The sequence below is a fragment of the Castanea sativa genome, chromosome 5 (genome assembly GCF_040712315.1).
Source record: "Castanea sativa cultivar Marrone di Chiusa Pesio chromosome 5, ASM4071231v1".
NCBI lineage: Eukaryota > Viridiplantae > Streptophyta > Magnoliopsida > Fagales > Fagaceae > Castanea > Castanea sativa.
In genome coordinates, this window is record NC_134017.1 from 74,803,655 (window position 1) to 74,820,111 (window position 16,457).

At 36.6% G+C, this 16,457-nt stretch overlaps 2 protein-coding genes across 7 annotated transcripts; one reads left to right on the top strand and one right to left on the bottom strand.

Moving 5' to 3' along the window:
* The first annotated feature begins 532 nt into the window (after window positions 1-532).
* LOC142636116 (lysine-specific demethylase JMJ28) lies at window positions 533-8,896 on the top strand. Of its 6 annotated transcripts, none has more exons than XM_075810201.1 (13): window positions 533-1,620; window positions 1,697-1,845; window positions 2,989-3,094; window positions 3,188-3,320; window positions 3,400-3,463; window positions 3,563-4,304; window positions 4,446-4,775; window positions 5,589-6,152; window positions 6,228-6,300; window positions 6,381-6,466; window positions 6,925-7,044; window positions 7,128-7,195; window positions 8,875-8,896. In XM_075810201.1, the coding sequence occupies exons 1-13, from the start codon at window positions 910-912 to the stop codon at window positions 8,879-8,881; spliced, it is 3,153 nt and encodes a 1,050-aa protein (XP_075666316.1). In that variant the 5' UTR covers window positions 533-909; the 3' UTR covers window positions 8,882-8,896. The 6 variants fall into 6 exon arrangements, with proteins under 6 accessions (XP_075666316.1, XP_075666313.1, XP_075666312.1 ...); XM_075810198.1 differs by lacking the exon at window positions 8,875-8,896 and adding an exon at window positions 8,564-8,773; XM_075810197.1 differs by lacking the exon at window positions 8,875-8,896 and adding an exon at window positions 8,268-8,557.
* Window positions 8,897-10,748: 1,852 nt separating this feature from the next.
* Window positions 10,749-16,073, bottom strand: LOC142636656 (uncharacterized). The gene is made up of 5 exons (XM_075810931.1): window positions 15,941-16,073; window positions 13,225-14,563; window positions 12,082-12,351; window positions 11,355-11,510; window positions 10,749-11,170 (listed from the first exon to the last, which is right to left on the bottom strand). Exons 1-5 carry the CDS (start codon window positions 15,946-15,948, stop codon window positions 11,051-11,053), a joined length of 1,893 nt encoding a protein of 630 aa, XP_075667046.1. The 5' UTR covers window positions 15,949-16,073; the 3' UTR covers window positions 10,749-11,050.
* Between the last annotated feature and the right edge of the window lie 384 nt (window positions 16,074-16,457).

A 16,457-nucleotide genomic window follows, 5' to 3' on the forward strand; every position in this document is an offset into this window, starting at 1 on the left:
CACCAAAATGGAGTCTGATTGTTTGACAAAAAACTTTGTAATCATACGATACAACTCCAAATATGGACAGAAACTTTCAGATCAAACTTTACATATATGACACAAAAATAATGCAGATGGCAATCTTTCAATGAATTGCACACACTTTATAGTGCCTATTCTATAAGATATAGATTGATAAATTTAACCCAATAGAGTAGGTAACCAGTTAACCCCAGATCAACCAAAAAATAAAAAAGACTCATTCCTCACTGGTTACTGCATTTCCTACTCATTGCATTACCTATAATTGGTCCCAAAGCTTATAACATTGTCAAGAACATTAATTAAAGCATATTAATATGCTATATTGCTTTGCTTTCACTCCCCCACATCAAATTAGACCATATCAAATATGAAACAATAATACCAAAACAAACAAAAATTCTCCAATTTCTTCAATTTACCAACAAAATTTGCTTCCAGAATCACTCCAAAAAAAAAAATAATAATAAGCACAAAAACCAAAAATTTATAATCTGCTTTGAGATTGACAGTCTGCTATAAAAGATAAAATCTGCTACTAACGAAAACAAAATCTGAAAGAGTCGTGATTCGTGGCAATTACACTGATCCTGATCCCCACTTGTGATCAAAAAATTGAAGAAATCGAGACCAAATTGGACTCTTTATTTCCCGTTAATTACGGAATATGCCATCTCTCTAGACTCTAGACTCCAATCTCTCACAATAAATACTCACCGAAGAGATAACAGAAAATATATATATATATATTAAATAAATTACGAACGCCCTTTTTCTTTTTCTCTGACCCCAAAAATCTCAGCCACTTCTCGTTTTTTCTCACTCCCCAGCAAAATTTTCTCGAGAAAATTTCAATTTTCCGAGAAAATTATAAAAAAATTTGCAATGGAGGAAGAGGAGGCTCTGGCGGACCATCTGCGGTGTAGCCGTACGGACGGTCGGCAATGGCGGTGCAAGAGGAGAGTGATGGAGAACATGAAGCTCTGCGAGATTCACTATCTCCAAGGCCGTCACAGGCAGTACAAGGAGAAAGTACCGGAGTCTCTGAAGCTCCAGAGGAAGAAGAAGAGCAAGAAATCGCAGGGCGGTAAAGAGACGACGGCTTCTTCGGAGTTTGGGATTAGGGTAGAGAGAGTGAAGATGAAGCGGAAGGTGAAGAAACCGTCGAGGGTTTCGGGCTCGGAGGCGGCGTTGCTGGACGAGACATTGCGGAAGATGAGGTCGAAGAAGAAAGGGAATTTGCAGCTGGAGCTGATCAGAATGGTGCTCAAGAGAGACTTGGAGAAGAAGAAGAAGAACAACAAGAAGAAGAAGAACAAGAAAAGCGAATTTTCTTCGGTGAAGATGAAGAAGAATATGAAGACGAAGCAGAATGAGATTGAATTGGAGGACAACAGCGAAGAAGAAGAAGAAGAGTTGACGAGACAATTGCCGAACGGAGTTATGGCGATATCGCCGGTGCCGTCGCCTTCGCCGCGGAATTTCAACAATGTAGATGGAAATTGCGATGTGAAAGTAGGAGTGGAGAACGGAGTGGTCAGGCGGCGGTGTTTCCGGTCCAAGAACATCGAGCCTTTGCCGTTCGGCACAATGCAGGTACTAATTGTGGTTTTTACTTTTTTTTTTCTTTGTTTGTGTTTATTTGCTTTTTGATTGGTTTTGTTGAATGTAGCTCATGCCTTGTGGTCGGAATGTGGCGGAATCAAGGAGGGGAAAGAGGAAGAGGAGGTGCCATTGGTGTCGAAGAAGCGGCTCGTTGAGTCTTGTCTCGTGTTCCAGTTGTCAGAAAGAGTTCTTCTGTGCGGATTGCATCAAAGAACGGTTTGTTTGATTCGCTCACTCGGCTTTTGTTTTTTGATTTAATTGAAAATGATTATCAATGTTCTGTTTTGTGTTGAGTTTAGCTAAATTGTGTGTAGTATAATGTGGGTTGTTGCTACAAATGTTCAATTTATTGGTGCAGTGTTGAGACTAAGAAAAGAATGGAGAAGAATGGTTATATTATATAGTGCAAGTGCGAGATCATGAAAGAAAAGAATGAAACGAGTTTTGAATGATAAAAATCAGTGCAGGATGTATTTAAATCCTTATGTCAATCAAAGGCATAAAGAATTTATGTCTAGCCACTTTAGTTAACTATTTACCTATTTCCTTATCCAATTTTGTATATCACACTTTTGAAAACAATGACATAAACCACAATAGGTAGGATAATTAGTTAGGGATCAAGCCATATGAAGTAAAGGTTACTAGTTAGCAATTCCCCGTCCCCTCCCCTTGGGGGCCAGAACTTACTTAGGAAAGCAAAAAACAGTTTGGGAGATAATATTGGATCCTACAGGTAAAAATTCCCTTATCTATATTATATCTTTTCCCTTTCAAGCTTAAAACGATTTTGTCTTAACATGGTTTCAAAAGGCATGTCATATAATGATGCATTTCAGCTTGTGAATGTACGAGTAGGCCCAACTCTTAACTCATAAGTGGACTAGGATAAAGAATCTTTTAGAAAAGGTCCTCCTACTGAAAAATAGGAGGTTAGCTAAAATTATTTTATAAAGAACACAATAACCTAGATAGTAATAAAAAAAATGTAGTAGTAATATTAACATGTAAACACAAACGCACATGCACTTGCACAGGCATAGATAGAGAAAAGAGTGGTCAATTCTTTATATTGCAGCCAACACTGGCAAAGAAATCATCCCTTTGAAAGCCTTTTTTTTAAGAGGAGGAGAAGCAAAACCATTCATTCATTCATGGTTTTTCATTTAGAACTGTTTATAGAACTTTGTGTGTGCAGCCTCCTCCCGTGCTTTCTTTCAAACTATTCCTACACTTCATAATTTATATATTTTTCCCAACTTATTTATTGAAATTATATATGAGTGAAACATCTTTATGCCCCTTAGCAACATTATCTAAACTTATTTCCAGGTCACTGAACCAATTGATTTTATTTAGGTATTCTGATACTCAAGAAGATGTTAAGATGGCGTGTCCAGTCTGTCGTGGAACTTGCACCTGTAAGGATTGTTCAGCTAATCAATCTAAAGACAGAGAAAGTAAGGTCTGACATCAAAGTTGGCTGATAGGTGAATTATGCATGCTTGTTTCAATTTTGAGTGCTGATTCTTCAATTTCTGTATATGCATTGTTTCAGGATTCTTTAGGGGAGGAAAATAACGCCGAAAAAATACTGCGTTTCCATTATTTGATCTGTATGCTTCTTCCTGTATTAAAACGAATGAACCACGACCGGAGTGTTGAGCTTGAAACAGAGGCAATAACAAATGGTAGTGACAATGATTCTCCACTTATTGATGTTTTGTGCCTCACCTTATAATCATTTTCTGATGTATCTGTGTGCAACAGGGAAGAAAACTTCCGAAGTTCATATCAAGGAGTCTGAATTTGGCTGCAATGAGCAAAATTGCTGGTATGTTATATTCTTCTTGAAAGTTTTGGTATCATTGATGGAATTTGACTAATTTGTCTTTTGTTGTCTGTCTTTTGCATGATATGACTTGGGGCACAGCAATAACTGCAAAACTTCTATTGTGGATCTCCATAGAAGCTGTCCAAATTGTTCATATAATCTCTGTTTAGGTTGTTGTAAGGATTTTTGTCGTGGGAGCTTCACTGGAAGAATTGACACATTTATTTCAAAGAACTCAAATGGAAGGAAAGCTTGTATATCTGGTGACGAGCAACTTTCACTGAAGAAGCTGGCCAAGCAAAATTCTGGTACATTCCTTTCCTCATCTGCTTCAGTGTCTGACTGGAAAGCTTGTAATGCTAATGGTAGGATATCCTGTCCTCCTGCGGAATTTGGTGGTTGTGGTGATAGCTTCCTTGATTTGAGATGTGTTTTTTCCTTGAGTTGGATCAAAGAGCTGGAAGTAAGTGCTGAAGAAATAGTTTGCAGCTATGAGGTTCCAGAAGCTTTTGACACATCTTCACGCTGCTCAGTATGTCTTGACATAGATCATAAAGCCGATGGAATTGAGCATTTGCAAGAAGCAGCTGCAAGAGAAGATTCTGTTGACAATTATCTGTATTACCCCACACTTCTGGACATTCACAATGATAAGCTTGAACACTTTCAGAAACATTGGGGTAGAGGCCATCCTGTAATAGTTCGTAACGTGCTTCAGTCTGCATCAGATTTGAACTGGGATCCAGTAGTCATGTTCTGCACTTATCTTGAGCAAAGCATTGCCAGATATGAGAATAATAAAGATTTTCTCGAAGCTACCAATTGCTTGGATTGGTGCGAGGTCAGTGTATTCCCATTAAAATATATGCCATGTTAGAATGTGATATACTTTTTTGCATTCATGTTAAAATTGTTAGGATGAAATCATGGTTCTTATTCATAGTTTTTGTTTGCTTCATGTATCCTGATTTTGTCATGGCAGGTAGAAATTGGTATCAGGCAGTATTTTATGGGTTCTCTGAATGGGCAAACACATAAGAATACGTGGCAAGAGAAGTTTAAATTGAAGGGTTGGCTTTCTTCGCATTTATTTCAAGAACAATTTCCATCTCATTATGCTCAAATAATCCACTCTTTACCACTTCAAGAATATATGAATCCTATATCTGGTCTTCTAAATTTAGCTGCGAAGTTGCCTCAGGAAATCCCAAAGCCGGACCTAGGTCCATGTGTCTATATTTCCTATGGCTATGCTGAGGAACATGTACAGGCTGATTCCGTGGCAAAACTATGCTATGACTCGTATGATGTGGTATGCCTAGTTCTTTCTCCCAGCATTGTGATCAAATTTACTATTCATCTCTTGAATTTTGGATTTATGCATTTTTTTTGGGGTCAAAACCACTCTATTTTACTCAATTGAAAAAGAAATGCTCTGTTTCTTACTTAATTGACAATTTTTAACCTCCCCCACCCCCACCTCTTTTCCTGAAGGAAAAAGAAAACCTATCATTTATGGATGATCAGATTTCCATTATCTTTGCCATAATGTGTGTTATATATATATGCTGATCAAAGATTTTAGTTGAAGTTCTCATCCTTTTGAGAATAAGCTTCAGTTGAAACATGCATGCTCTTTAGTATGACCTTCCTTATTCTCTCTGCAGGTTCCTTGTGCTATAATGTGACAATGTCCAATAGTTCATGTAACCAAGCCATGATGTGTTCAGTGGTGCCCTTATCCTCATTCCTAATCAAAATAATTAGTTGTTCAAGCAAACCTAAATTATTTACTCTTGTTTATTGTGAGTCTGTGACATATTCTTTTAGTGATCTAGGAGGATCAACCTGACCAATTCTCATCCAATTTTCTAGTCATATATGGCATTTTGAAAGAAAAGCATCTAACTCTGCTGTAATCTATGTTATTCTGGGAAGCTAGCATCTTCAAATGTAGTATCTTCTTTTATTATTCTGCCCCTTGTAGCATTCCCTCTGAATATATATGCATTGGTGCTCATTCTTTCATATATTATAGAAGGTAGAGATTAGTTGGCATGTGTGTAGTCGAGGCTTCTGTGAAAATTGTGTAATCTGTGCCATTTGTTTGTTTCTGTGATTCCAGGTGAATATTTTGGCACATACTACAGATGCCCCTATCTCTGCAGAACAGCTTTCAAAAATAAGAAAACTGCTGAAAAAGCACAATTCTCAATGTCAAAGGGAGTCATCCAGGACTACTGATCAAATAAAAGCTAATAAAGTAAATAAAAAATTGTCAAATGGTGAAAACATAGAAGACTCAGGATTGCAGAATATGATTGGGGAGGAAATGCACTTGCGAAAGAGGGTCGCTAGAGTATCTTGCTTCTCTCCTGCTTCACATGAAGAATGTGTTAGGAGTCTCAAAAATAGTAAGATGTCCGAAGATGAGGGATATGATTCTGATTCCGACTTTGATACTGAAGCCTCTTTATCTTCTAATGGGCCTGTTCTGAGCTCTCGAACATCAGATAAGAGGAAGTTAGGGAATCACAGTCAAAACTCTAATTCTTATAGAAAGAAATTATTGTCCGAGTCTCCTGGAGCCCAATGGGATGTCTTTCGCAGGCAAGATGTTCCAAAGCTAATAGAGTATCTCCAAAGGCACACTAATGAGTTCAGCCATATGTCTGGTTTACACAAGCATGTAAGTGCAAAAAAAGAAGAAACATTCTATTAGCAGGTCAGAGTTAATACTGATTCACTTTAAATACTTCTGCAGGTAGTTCATCCAATTCTTGATCAGAGTGTTTTTCTTGATACAACCCACAAAATGAGGCTTAAGGAGGAGTTTGGTAAGTATATGTTCCATGGGTTTCATCTTTTTTCTTTCAATGAAGAATAACTGAAATAACCCACCTCTCACTGCCACCAGGAATTGAACCCTGGACTTTTGAGCAACGCATTGGTGAGGCTGTCATCATTCCTGCTGGATGTCCATACCAGATTAGGAATCCCAAGGTCATGTGTGCAATTCTATTGATATCTATTTTTTTTCTTAAGTTATAATAGTTTCTGGATGAATGAATGGATTTTATGCATATAATTGCGCAGCTTGTTCTCATGCATCACTATATAATACATTATTTTTGCATAATGGTGAAAACTTTAGGATGACTTTATGTGCTATTTTTCTTTTTGGCTGAAAATTGTGATAATCTTCTTTGCATGCTTCTTTTCTTCTTTCAAATTTTAACAGGAACCCAAAAAAATGATTAAATGGAGTAAATATATGATTGATGAATGATGTGTGTTTGTTCTGATTTGGATTATTGATTTTTAGGATTTTGCCTTATTGTTACAAGTGGATCTGGAACTTTTATATTTTTCAGTTTCTTGGTTAAATTTAGAAATAATAATAATATTATCTGTGATACCCCCATCATAATCTTGTGAACTTCATTTATTTTGACCTACAGTCTTGCGTTCATGTGGTGTTGGACTTTGTCTCACCTGAAAATGTTACCGAGTGCATCCATTTGATTGATGAAGTGCGGCTGCTTCCTGAAGACCACAAGGCAAAAGTAGACAAGCTAGAGGTAGACTTTATTAGAATCTTAATTTCTAATATATCATCTAGAATTGATCAATAATAGAGAGGCCATTTTTTTGTTGAAAGCAGGTGAAGAAAATGGCCCTTCATGGTATAAGTGCTGCAGTGAAAGAAATCCGTGACCTTACATGCACTATGTAAGTGTCCCTACTGATTATTTCTATTCTGCTTGCCTATTTATCTCTATGGCTTGCACTTGTATCAATTGGTAGATTTGCCTTGAGCACGTCAAGATTTAGCATGATACTTGTCAAAATAAAAAATGTGGAGTATCCACTTCTTGTTTTTATTGCTGTATTCTTGGACTTTTAGGTGCCACCCAAAACTGTAATTACCATTTTATGGTCTGCATCACTCTCTTCATACTTAACAAAAGTGATGAGTTTATTTATCAGAATGTGAAAAACATACCAGGTAGAGAGAGAGAAGACTATATTTGTGTGAGTCTGAGAATTTGCTGGAGGTCCAACATATCCATCATTTCCCTTATAAATTGTAATACAGCTGATGGGATGGGTTCAAATCTGAAAGAAGGGTTATATAATATAGAGCCAAAAGAATCTGCATGCTTGTATGTAACTTGAAAAGTATACATGTGCCGCAACATACCTCTAACCACCTGATGATGCATATAATGTGCTATGGCTTAGGACCTCCTGACCTCTCAGAAAGTAACACCCCAATGAGAATAGAGTTATTTCAGACATCCAGATCCATTGTCTTTATACTTGAAAAGCTCAAGAGTACTTCAGAAAGTGTGGTATCGAATGTGTATTGAGGGACTGCTCCTACTCTGGTGCATTGAATCTATTTGTAGTACATATTCATTTTGCAAGTTCATTAATATGGATGGTCCCATGAATGATTGCAGTAATGGCATATAAAAAACTTTGAAATTTTTCTATGTAGATACATAGTTGGTTCTAATTTAGAGACTGCAGTTGCTAAGAAAAGCATCCATCCATAAAAGGGCCATTCTAACATAATTAGATGTTTCTTGCATTTGGTTAGAAGAAAAGGACAGACTTACATGTCCAACGAGAGGCAATGGTTATGTATTTATGCGACTATAGCTGTCGTTTTTCTAGGACACTGCTGTCACTGCTCTCCATTGATATAGGATAATGGTCCATCGTGTTGAGAGTGATTATTAACTCGTTTATAGCTGTGTGTGTGTATTCCTCCCACCGATTATTAACTCGTTTATAGCTGTGTGTGTGTATTCCTCCCACCTTATGCAGTAAGCTTGGATGAGCAAGCTCTTGAAACTCTAAAAGTTTTCACTTTCATGTCATTAATTTGTCACATTGCGCCCTTCACCTATCTATGGAGTGTTAATCATATTGGACTTTGAATTAGAATTCACATATGACCATGTTCGCTATTGATTTCATGGTGCTTTAAATTCCCTTGGGCATCCAAAGCTAGTTTGAACACAGGACGGCTACGGGCTGCTTCTTTTTTTCTTTTCTTTTTTTTCTTTTTTTTTTTTCCTTATAATGCAGGGGAATTAAGCTTCAATCACCTCAAGAGAATGAATACTAGATCTCACCTCTCAATTCTCTGTTGTTGCATTGGATATTGTTCAGTTTACGGAAAATTGTCCACTTGTTATTATGCTCTTAGCAAACAGTCTACAGCACGCATGGATTTTGATTTAAGTAAAAAAGCATCTGGAATATTTAATGAGGAAATCAGAGTAAATGTGATGCTCATCTTTGATTTACTGGCATTTGTCGCATAATAATAGCTTATGATCGTAGCTACCAGCAAATATACCACTCAGAATGTTTTTTTAATAAGATTACAATTCTAGGTTTTGATTCTGCTCTGCTGTGCATACGAGAGAGGAATTGAGAGAAAAAAGAGCCATAACTTGGAACAGCTCTGATTCATGCGTATAGCTGTTTTCTGAATCTTTGTGGGTGTAATCTCGTCTAATGATCTATTAATTCTTACGTGATATGAGTTTAAACTTTAAAGAATCTTCTTTCGTCCCGCTTTGTTCCTTCACTTTTGAAAAATCTAACTTTTAAAAGAACATTTAATTTTGTTTAAAAAAAAAAATTGTAGAAGTTTTTAAAATTGTCCTTAAAACTTTTTAAGACCAGGTGTATGTCGATAAGTTAGTAAACTAATGACTTTTAATTAAAGCCGATGAGCATATTGGGACAATAAAAAATGAAATACCTAAAAAAAAATATTTCTAGATAAATAGAATGAGATTAATGGGAGTACTGAATTGGAAAAGGTGATGCAAGCAACGCAACCGTGTTATATTTACAATTATAAAAACAAACCATGTTAAATGTTCCATGTTCCTTCTTTTTCTAAGTTGAGAGGTGCAAACTAGCAATAGGCGTGTGAGTTAAGCGAAATTGATGCCATGGTAAGTTGCAGGACAGGTAATGGAAGGAACATTAACTAACGTTCATTGAGGCAGGAATAGCCGGAAGAATTGAAAGGAGCCAGAGAGGAACCTTTATTTATTATTTATTATTATTTTGATTGATTAGGGAGCTAATTAACTACAAGCTTTCCATAGTACACACAGCCATAAAGGGAGCTTGAGTTGAGTAGTGGTGTATTACTATTACTATTAATTAAGGGTGGTTGATTTGGGGACCTCTTGAAAATGAAATCATAGGATCCAGATAGGAGCAACCACCCAGCAGCTCAGCTGATTTGTGACATTTTAATTCGAGATAGGCCGGCGCCGGGTTGATGTACCTGGCTGGCTAATACGTAGACCAGACCATGGGCTTGGAGGCCTCCTCAGCCCCATATAACCCATTTCCATTTGGACGGGCCTCGGTTTACATTTCAACCCCCAGTGGGCCTACATGTTTTAGTAATTATCATTCAAATCATGTGCAATTAGCCCTCATCCAAACCCAGTCAGAGGAAGCAGACCAATTTAAGTAAATGGATTTTTATTTTTGGGTCTGAAAAAGACAAAAACGGGTTTTACTAATTTAGGACAGCAGAAGAGGTTTATTTTTTTTGTTAGGAGGAACTCTACAGGTGACACTAATGGGAGCTAAGCCCCCAGTCTACATCTACGACTACGTACTCTGACAAGTACAAAGAAAATGCAGTCGTTGATTGTTGATTGTTGAAAAATCACAAACATGAACACCTCAAAATAAAACACTCTGGCAATGGAATTTTTAAATCCAGCAAGCTTTGCCTGCAAATGGCTGCTACAAAAATCAGCCTATCTTTACTCAACTACATATTTTTAAACAAACGTGTCAGATAGCAATATGGATAGAGAAAGCATATATATATATACGTACATGAAGGTAACTGGGTAGGCCACCGCTCTGTCTGAATGATCAGTTCCAGCCACACATCGACATGGCAAACAGAATCAAGCCAGGTGTTGAGGAAGGAAGTAGCATCAATAATTAGATAACACCCAACTTGATATCTTCTTAAACAAGAAATACTAGTCTTCTTTAGTTGGTGCTATATTGCATCGAAATTTGCCATCATTTGACCGTATGATCGATCCAAAGATTTCTCAAAGCCAACTAAGCTAGTTAACTACAGGATTATCAATACCCTACTTATACAAGTTAAATAATGGTTGAACCAAATACATTAACCAGAAGTTCAAATAAAACTGAGCTAATTATTCTTCTTACAATCTTACATAAAAATATGGTAATTGTACAAAATGTGGACTAAGAATGAAAGAATTTCAAATAACCATTTTATTTCCTTTATATTACTCATTTTTACTGTATTTGCTTGACAATTGTGAGGCATGAGTTAACAGCAGTTGCCGGGGGAAATAACACGTTAAATACAGAAGGATAAGACCTTCACAAAATGAATGGGAGGAAAACAAAATTTTTCAAAAAGGCAGCAGGAAAAAAAATACAAAACAAACCTAAGACAATCATGTATTTTCTTAGGACTGGTATACCATTAGGTTTCAGCATTGTCAAAATTGTTTTCAAGAGCATCAACATACAAGAACCTTTTTATGGGGCCATCAGCCCCTCAATTGTGTAGGAAAGAGACTTTGCCCAGTCAGCTCTGAGTAGAAGTGTTTGCAGTGTGTGCATCACATTGTATGCAGGATCAAGTTTACGCTGCCAACCCTACAATATAAAACCAAGTACCAAAATCAGCAAAATGCATTACATCAACTAGTACTGAGGACTACTTTCAGCAAAAACAGGCACTTCAGTCAGCAAACCAAATTATATTATTTCACTTATTAAGGGTAGTCATAACAGGCATGTCATACAAGAGCTGATATGGCAAAAAGAAGTAAGAAATTACCTCAAGAACTAATGTTGTTACCAACACGGTACAGACATTACCATCAACGTTGACTTGATGACGCCTAACTTTCTCAAGCAATTGCTCCATGCACTCGGCAGGATGGACAAAATCACCTTCTGGAGTACCCCAGAAAGCGAATGACTCTGACACTTCCTGTTAGAATAAGATATTCAGGAAATTTGTGTGCAGAAAAATACTAAAAAATCATACAATAGAAATTAAAAACAAATTAAATATATATATATATATATATATATATATATATATATATATATTCAGAAAACTTGTATGGACAAAATCAATCAAAGAACAGATAACAAAAGTATATATTATGTATGAACTTAGCATAAAAAGAAATTACTAATGTCAGAATGTCATTGAGAAAATGAAGTCGTCAAATAAATAACGAAAACACTCAGTATAAATACATATTTTAAGTGCCACATTTAAGCATTTCTTATTCATTTACGAAGTAATTATTAGAGAAACAAACAAACCATGATTTAAGCTCAAAACTATTCAGAAAATTACAAACACATTTTATTTTCTCATTACTATTTATAAAAAAAAAAGAAGACGAATATGATTCAGGAGGGATGATTTCCTATCATACATAAAACTATGAAAGATATACAATTAAATTTCTATGGTCCTATGTAGAGAGTATAGCTACACAGACTTTGAACAATCATTCCTAAGAATAAAGCTGTCCCCAACATCTTACCTCGATAAAAGCCTTGGGATTTGGGCAGTTTTGTCGTTTTGATAATCTCAGTGTGCACTCTGCTGCAGTGCGGCCATCTCGACGGGCAACAGCCTTAAAAAACTCCACCAAGTTTACTCGATCACTTTGAGAAAGTTCAGCAGTCATGCCTACATCAAGGAAAATGACATGAGGCTTTGTTTTGAAGAGCCCTTTTCGACGAGACTTGCTCTGGGGTACCCGTACAAGGATATTTCCAGGATGCATGTCTGCATGAATAAAGTTGTCCACCTGAAAGAAAAAATTCTGATATCTTGGAAACCAAAACTATATCGTACTTAAATTTCAAACAAAACTACCTCAGGAATTCAACTAATATATTCTTTTAACAACTAGCTTCAACTGATAATTAACAACTGGAAAATGATATTATCACAGAAAAACAAGAATGCAAAATCAAGAACATATTAAATCACCAGCGCATAAAACGCAGAAGAAGGAAAGGAAGAGTTTCCACTTTTTCTTCGTTTTTCTCTTTCATTTTCCTCGAAAATATGCTTCTATATTAGGTATGCTAGGCTTCTCTTATTTGTAAGTTTATAAATATCGAGAGAGAGAGAGAGAGAGAGAGAGAGAGAGAGAGAGAGAGAGAGATGTTCACAGATACAACTAGACATTTAGACTGAGTAATCAATGATGACACTACTCATCCAAAGAAAAAAAAATCAAGGATGACACTATGAATGAGGAGGCAAGGCATGCACAACCAAAGGGGCATCTAGTAATTATCCTATAGAAATTTTTCATGAAGGAGCTGGGGTTCTCTTGGGGATCTTAACCTAGGAAAAACATTTACTATAGCATGAAACTGGGAGTCCTTGACTCAGTCATACCATGACAATTGTTGATTGTCTAGGTTATTCAGGATGTTTTCAGGGTATATCATCAATCATTAGAAAATCATTAGCTTTAATTGATAGAGATTTTTTTTTTGGGGGGGGGGGGGGGGGTAAGTAATAGAGATATCCTTAGACTTTATGTGTCATAAAACCATCACATGATTCACATGAAAATCAAGAATAAAAAATCAATGCAATGCAATCACCAAATGCCAAAGCAACAGAATCAATGCAAGCCATGTCAAATCCAAATAGAAAATGTTACCAGAAGCATCTTTAGAAGTGCATGAGTCCCAATATGAGCAAGCGCAGATTTAATCCGTTCATGTCCTTGAAGCCCATCAACATAGTGTGCAACACTTTCCCCTTGCTCATAAGTTTCAACCAAGACCGCAGGATGCACAAGGGGATACACTGGTTTAGGGAATGAAACATCCTTCCATCTACGGAAATTATAAATAAATCGACTCAAATGAGCAGCTTCTCTAGCAAGGTCTACTTGAGACATCATGAAAACTGCAAACTGCTGTACACTTTCATCCAACCTCAACCACTTCAGAGTAGGAATGAACTGTGAAATTTTTGCTACCAAATTGATTATCACAAAATCCCTCCTGATTGATTCACCAACACCAGGATGTCTAACTTTTACTGCAACTACCATGGGTTTCGCCTGTTGACCAGGGTATCTAGATCTCAAAGAAGCTCGATGCACTTGGGCAATACTTCCAGATGCCACAGGTTCCTCTTCAAAATTCTCAAAAATTTCAGAGAGCTTGCGACCAAATGATCTTTCAATAGTTTTCCTTGTATAGGCAAAGCTATGTCGAGGCGCTTGGCTGTGAAGCTCTGAAAGCTTGATGCATAAATCTCTGGGGAAAAGATCTGGTCGAGTAGCTGCCCATTGTCCCCATTTTATGAATGCAGGACCCGCTTGTTCAAGCGTCCGATGAACAACCTGAAGCCACATTTTTCTAAACTGAGGTCCAAAAGAATCTGCAAATGGTGCCATCATGATGCTGGGTGAAAACAAAATTGATAAATAGAGGGCTCTCAGGAACAATATTACGCCTTCTACTACTGAGAACAGTAATGAGGTCATATATGCATGCCCATCTTGTGCACGCATATACAAACTGTTCTGTGATGGGTAGTATTCTGTGTCTGCCATTGTTTGCTGGGCCCATGCTAGCTGTCCACATGTGAAGGCAAAAATACCAGGAACTAGCAAGTGAGAGCGTGTCAAGGCCAAGCTTACTGCTTGAGCAATCCTATTTAAGTGGGTAAAAGAATGACCATTGGAAGAATATATTTGGTAAAGCCTTTTCCAAGCAACCTGGGCATGATTTGTTACTAACCTACTTGCAGAGACGGCAGAGTAATTCCTGTGTAAAAAACTGTGGCCAAAACTCTTGTTGGTGCTATACAATGATAATGAAGCATTCCCCCTACTTGAAAACCTATTATACGAGTATAAATTGTATTGTGGTAGATGCAGCCCAACTGTAGAAATACCTGTGTGCTTAGTTACTACTGGATAATTCCTCCCTTGGTTTCTAAGAACCGAATTCGCAACTTTCTTTATATTTCGAAACATCAAAAGTCTGCAGTTGTCAGAATTATGTTACTTAGCACAACAAATATTTTGCAAAATTTTACACAACAGCTAACATAATCATAAATCTTTTTAAACTTATTATAATCACTAAAATAAATTGTATCCCCCTACAATCCCAATTATTTTACTTATAAAAAATCATTTAAGTAAGTAAACAAATTAACATATCTTCATTATTCAGTATATAACACACCTTATTGCCTTTTACGATTCAAAATAAGTCCAACATTAGAACCATTCCAAAATGAGAACGCAAGTTTCTTTTCTTTTTCTTTTTTTTGGATAGGTCAAAATGACAATGCATGCTTCAGCATATTAATCTCCCTTTCTCCATAACTTCAACCCTTGGCTAATGGCAAGGACCCTTTCATTCGAAATACTAAAACTGTCACAAAAAATAATAGTACCTCCAAAATGCCAATGAGCACTAGCTCAAGTAGCACCTCCTCCCTTATAAGTTCTAGGTAGAGGGTGAGGTCAAGAGTTTGAGACCAATCAGGTGCATGTGTAACTTACCAATAAAAATAATAATATTAACCTCCAAATTTGAAATATCTAGTAACCCATGAAGCTTAAAAGACTTTCTTAGATTACAACAACAACAAAGCCTTAGTCCCAACATGTTTTCTTTTGTCTATTCTATTCTATCTGAAGTCATAGTCTCTGTTACTTACTACCTTAATTAACATAACATGTCCTTTTAAACAACTAATAATATTATTTTTGGTCTTTCTCAACCTTTTCTTGTTCCCTCAATTCGACAATGACTACGTCTACTGATGCACTCTACCTCCTCAATTCAAATCTTAAAATTTGCCAATAATCTCTAGCTCAAATCACACTTCCACCTACCATAACAATAGAAACGAAGAGCGAGATTTTGGTTTCAATACCTACTGGGTGCATGTCTAACTTATCCACCAAGAAAACAAAAAACACAAAAAAACAAAAATTTTAAACTAAATTTGTTGCTTTGGTTCAACCCCCATTATGAACTATTTGAAATCAAATAAAATACATTACGATTCAACAAAATGGGGTTACCATAATCAAAAAGTAAAACACTAAAATATTTTCAATTAACAAAAACGAAATCAGCTAATTTTGCATTGAAATAGCAAAGATAAACCATAAATCAAGCACTCTTAAGAACCCAAAAGGAAAAAAAAAATTACACTGTGAGATGAGAAAACTATGCAACGAGTTACAAAAACAAAGACTGATATTTGCACCGAGTTTCTTAAGATTCCCAGAAAATTGGAGGAACGAGTCAGCAAAGTACAGCGAACTCGGGAAAAATAAAAATCCGAAATTTGAGAAAATAAACCCTAAAATATCGAGCTAGAGAGAGAGAAAGACGGACCTAGACATGGCGATGGCGGCGGCGGCGTGAGAGAGAGAACGAGAATGAGAATCTTAAAAGGAGTGGTACGTGCTAACGTGCGCAGGTGGTGAATAGTTGTAGCTGTAGCTGTTGCTATTGTTGTTGAAAGCATTTTTTCGTTGGAGATTCAGCCTTGTTCATCGTCTAGGGTTTTACCTTTCAGCCACCATAGGAGAGAGAGAGAGAATTTGATGGTAGAAACGGTGCGTTTTATTGGTTTTGGGGTTTCTTTCTTTTCTTCTTTTTGTTGTTGTTGTTGTTGTTGTTGTTTGGAAGAGGTATTCGCCGTTGGGGCCCACAGTGGTTTATGGCGGTGCGTGCTGCTCGCTTTGCTTAAACAGTTAAACCTATGGTTTCACGTGGACCTTACGCCAAGCGTTTCAACTTAGACCCCAAATAATAATAATTTTTTTTTTTTTTTTTGAGAATTAGAAATTGAATAAATAGACAAGACCAAAAAGGTTGGGAAACATGGAAATAAAAATAAAAGGGGAAA

Excerpts from the sequence above, each read along its gene's own strand:
- LOC142636116 (XM_075810197.1), top strand. The coding sequence starts at position 910 with ATGGAGGAAGAGGAGGCTCTGGCGGACCATCTGCGGTGTAGCCGTACG. Across the intron at positions 3,095-3,187 it reads CTAAAGACAGAGAAAGTAAG|GATTCTTTAGGGGAGGAAAA; the intron begins GTCTGACATCAA and ends GCATTGTTTCAG. Across the intron at positions 4,305-4,445 it reads ATTGCTTGGATTGGTGCGAG|GTAGAAATTGGTATCAGGCA; the intron begins GTCAGTGTATTC and ends TTGTCATGGCAG.
- LOC142636656 (XM_075810931.1), bottom strand. Across the intron at positions 11,511-12,081 it reads ATCCCAAGGCTTTTATCGAG|GAAGTGTCAGAGTCATTCGC; the intron begins GTAAGATGTTGG and ends TTATTCTAACAG. Across the intron at positions 11,171-11,354 it reads TAACAACATTAGTTCTTGAG|GGTTGGCAGCGTAAACTTGA; the intron begins GTAATTTCTTAC and ends TTTATATTGTAG.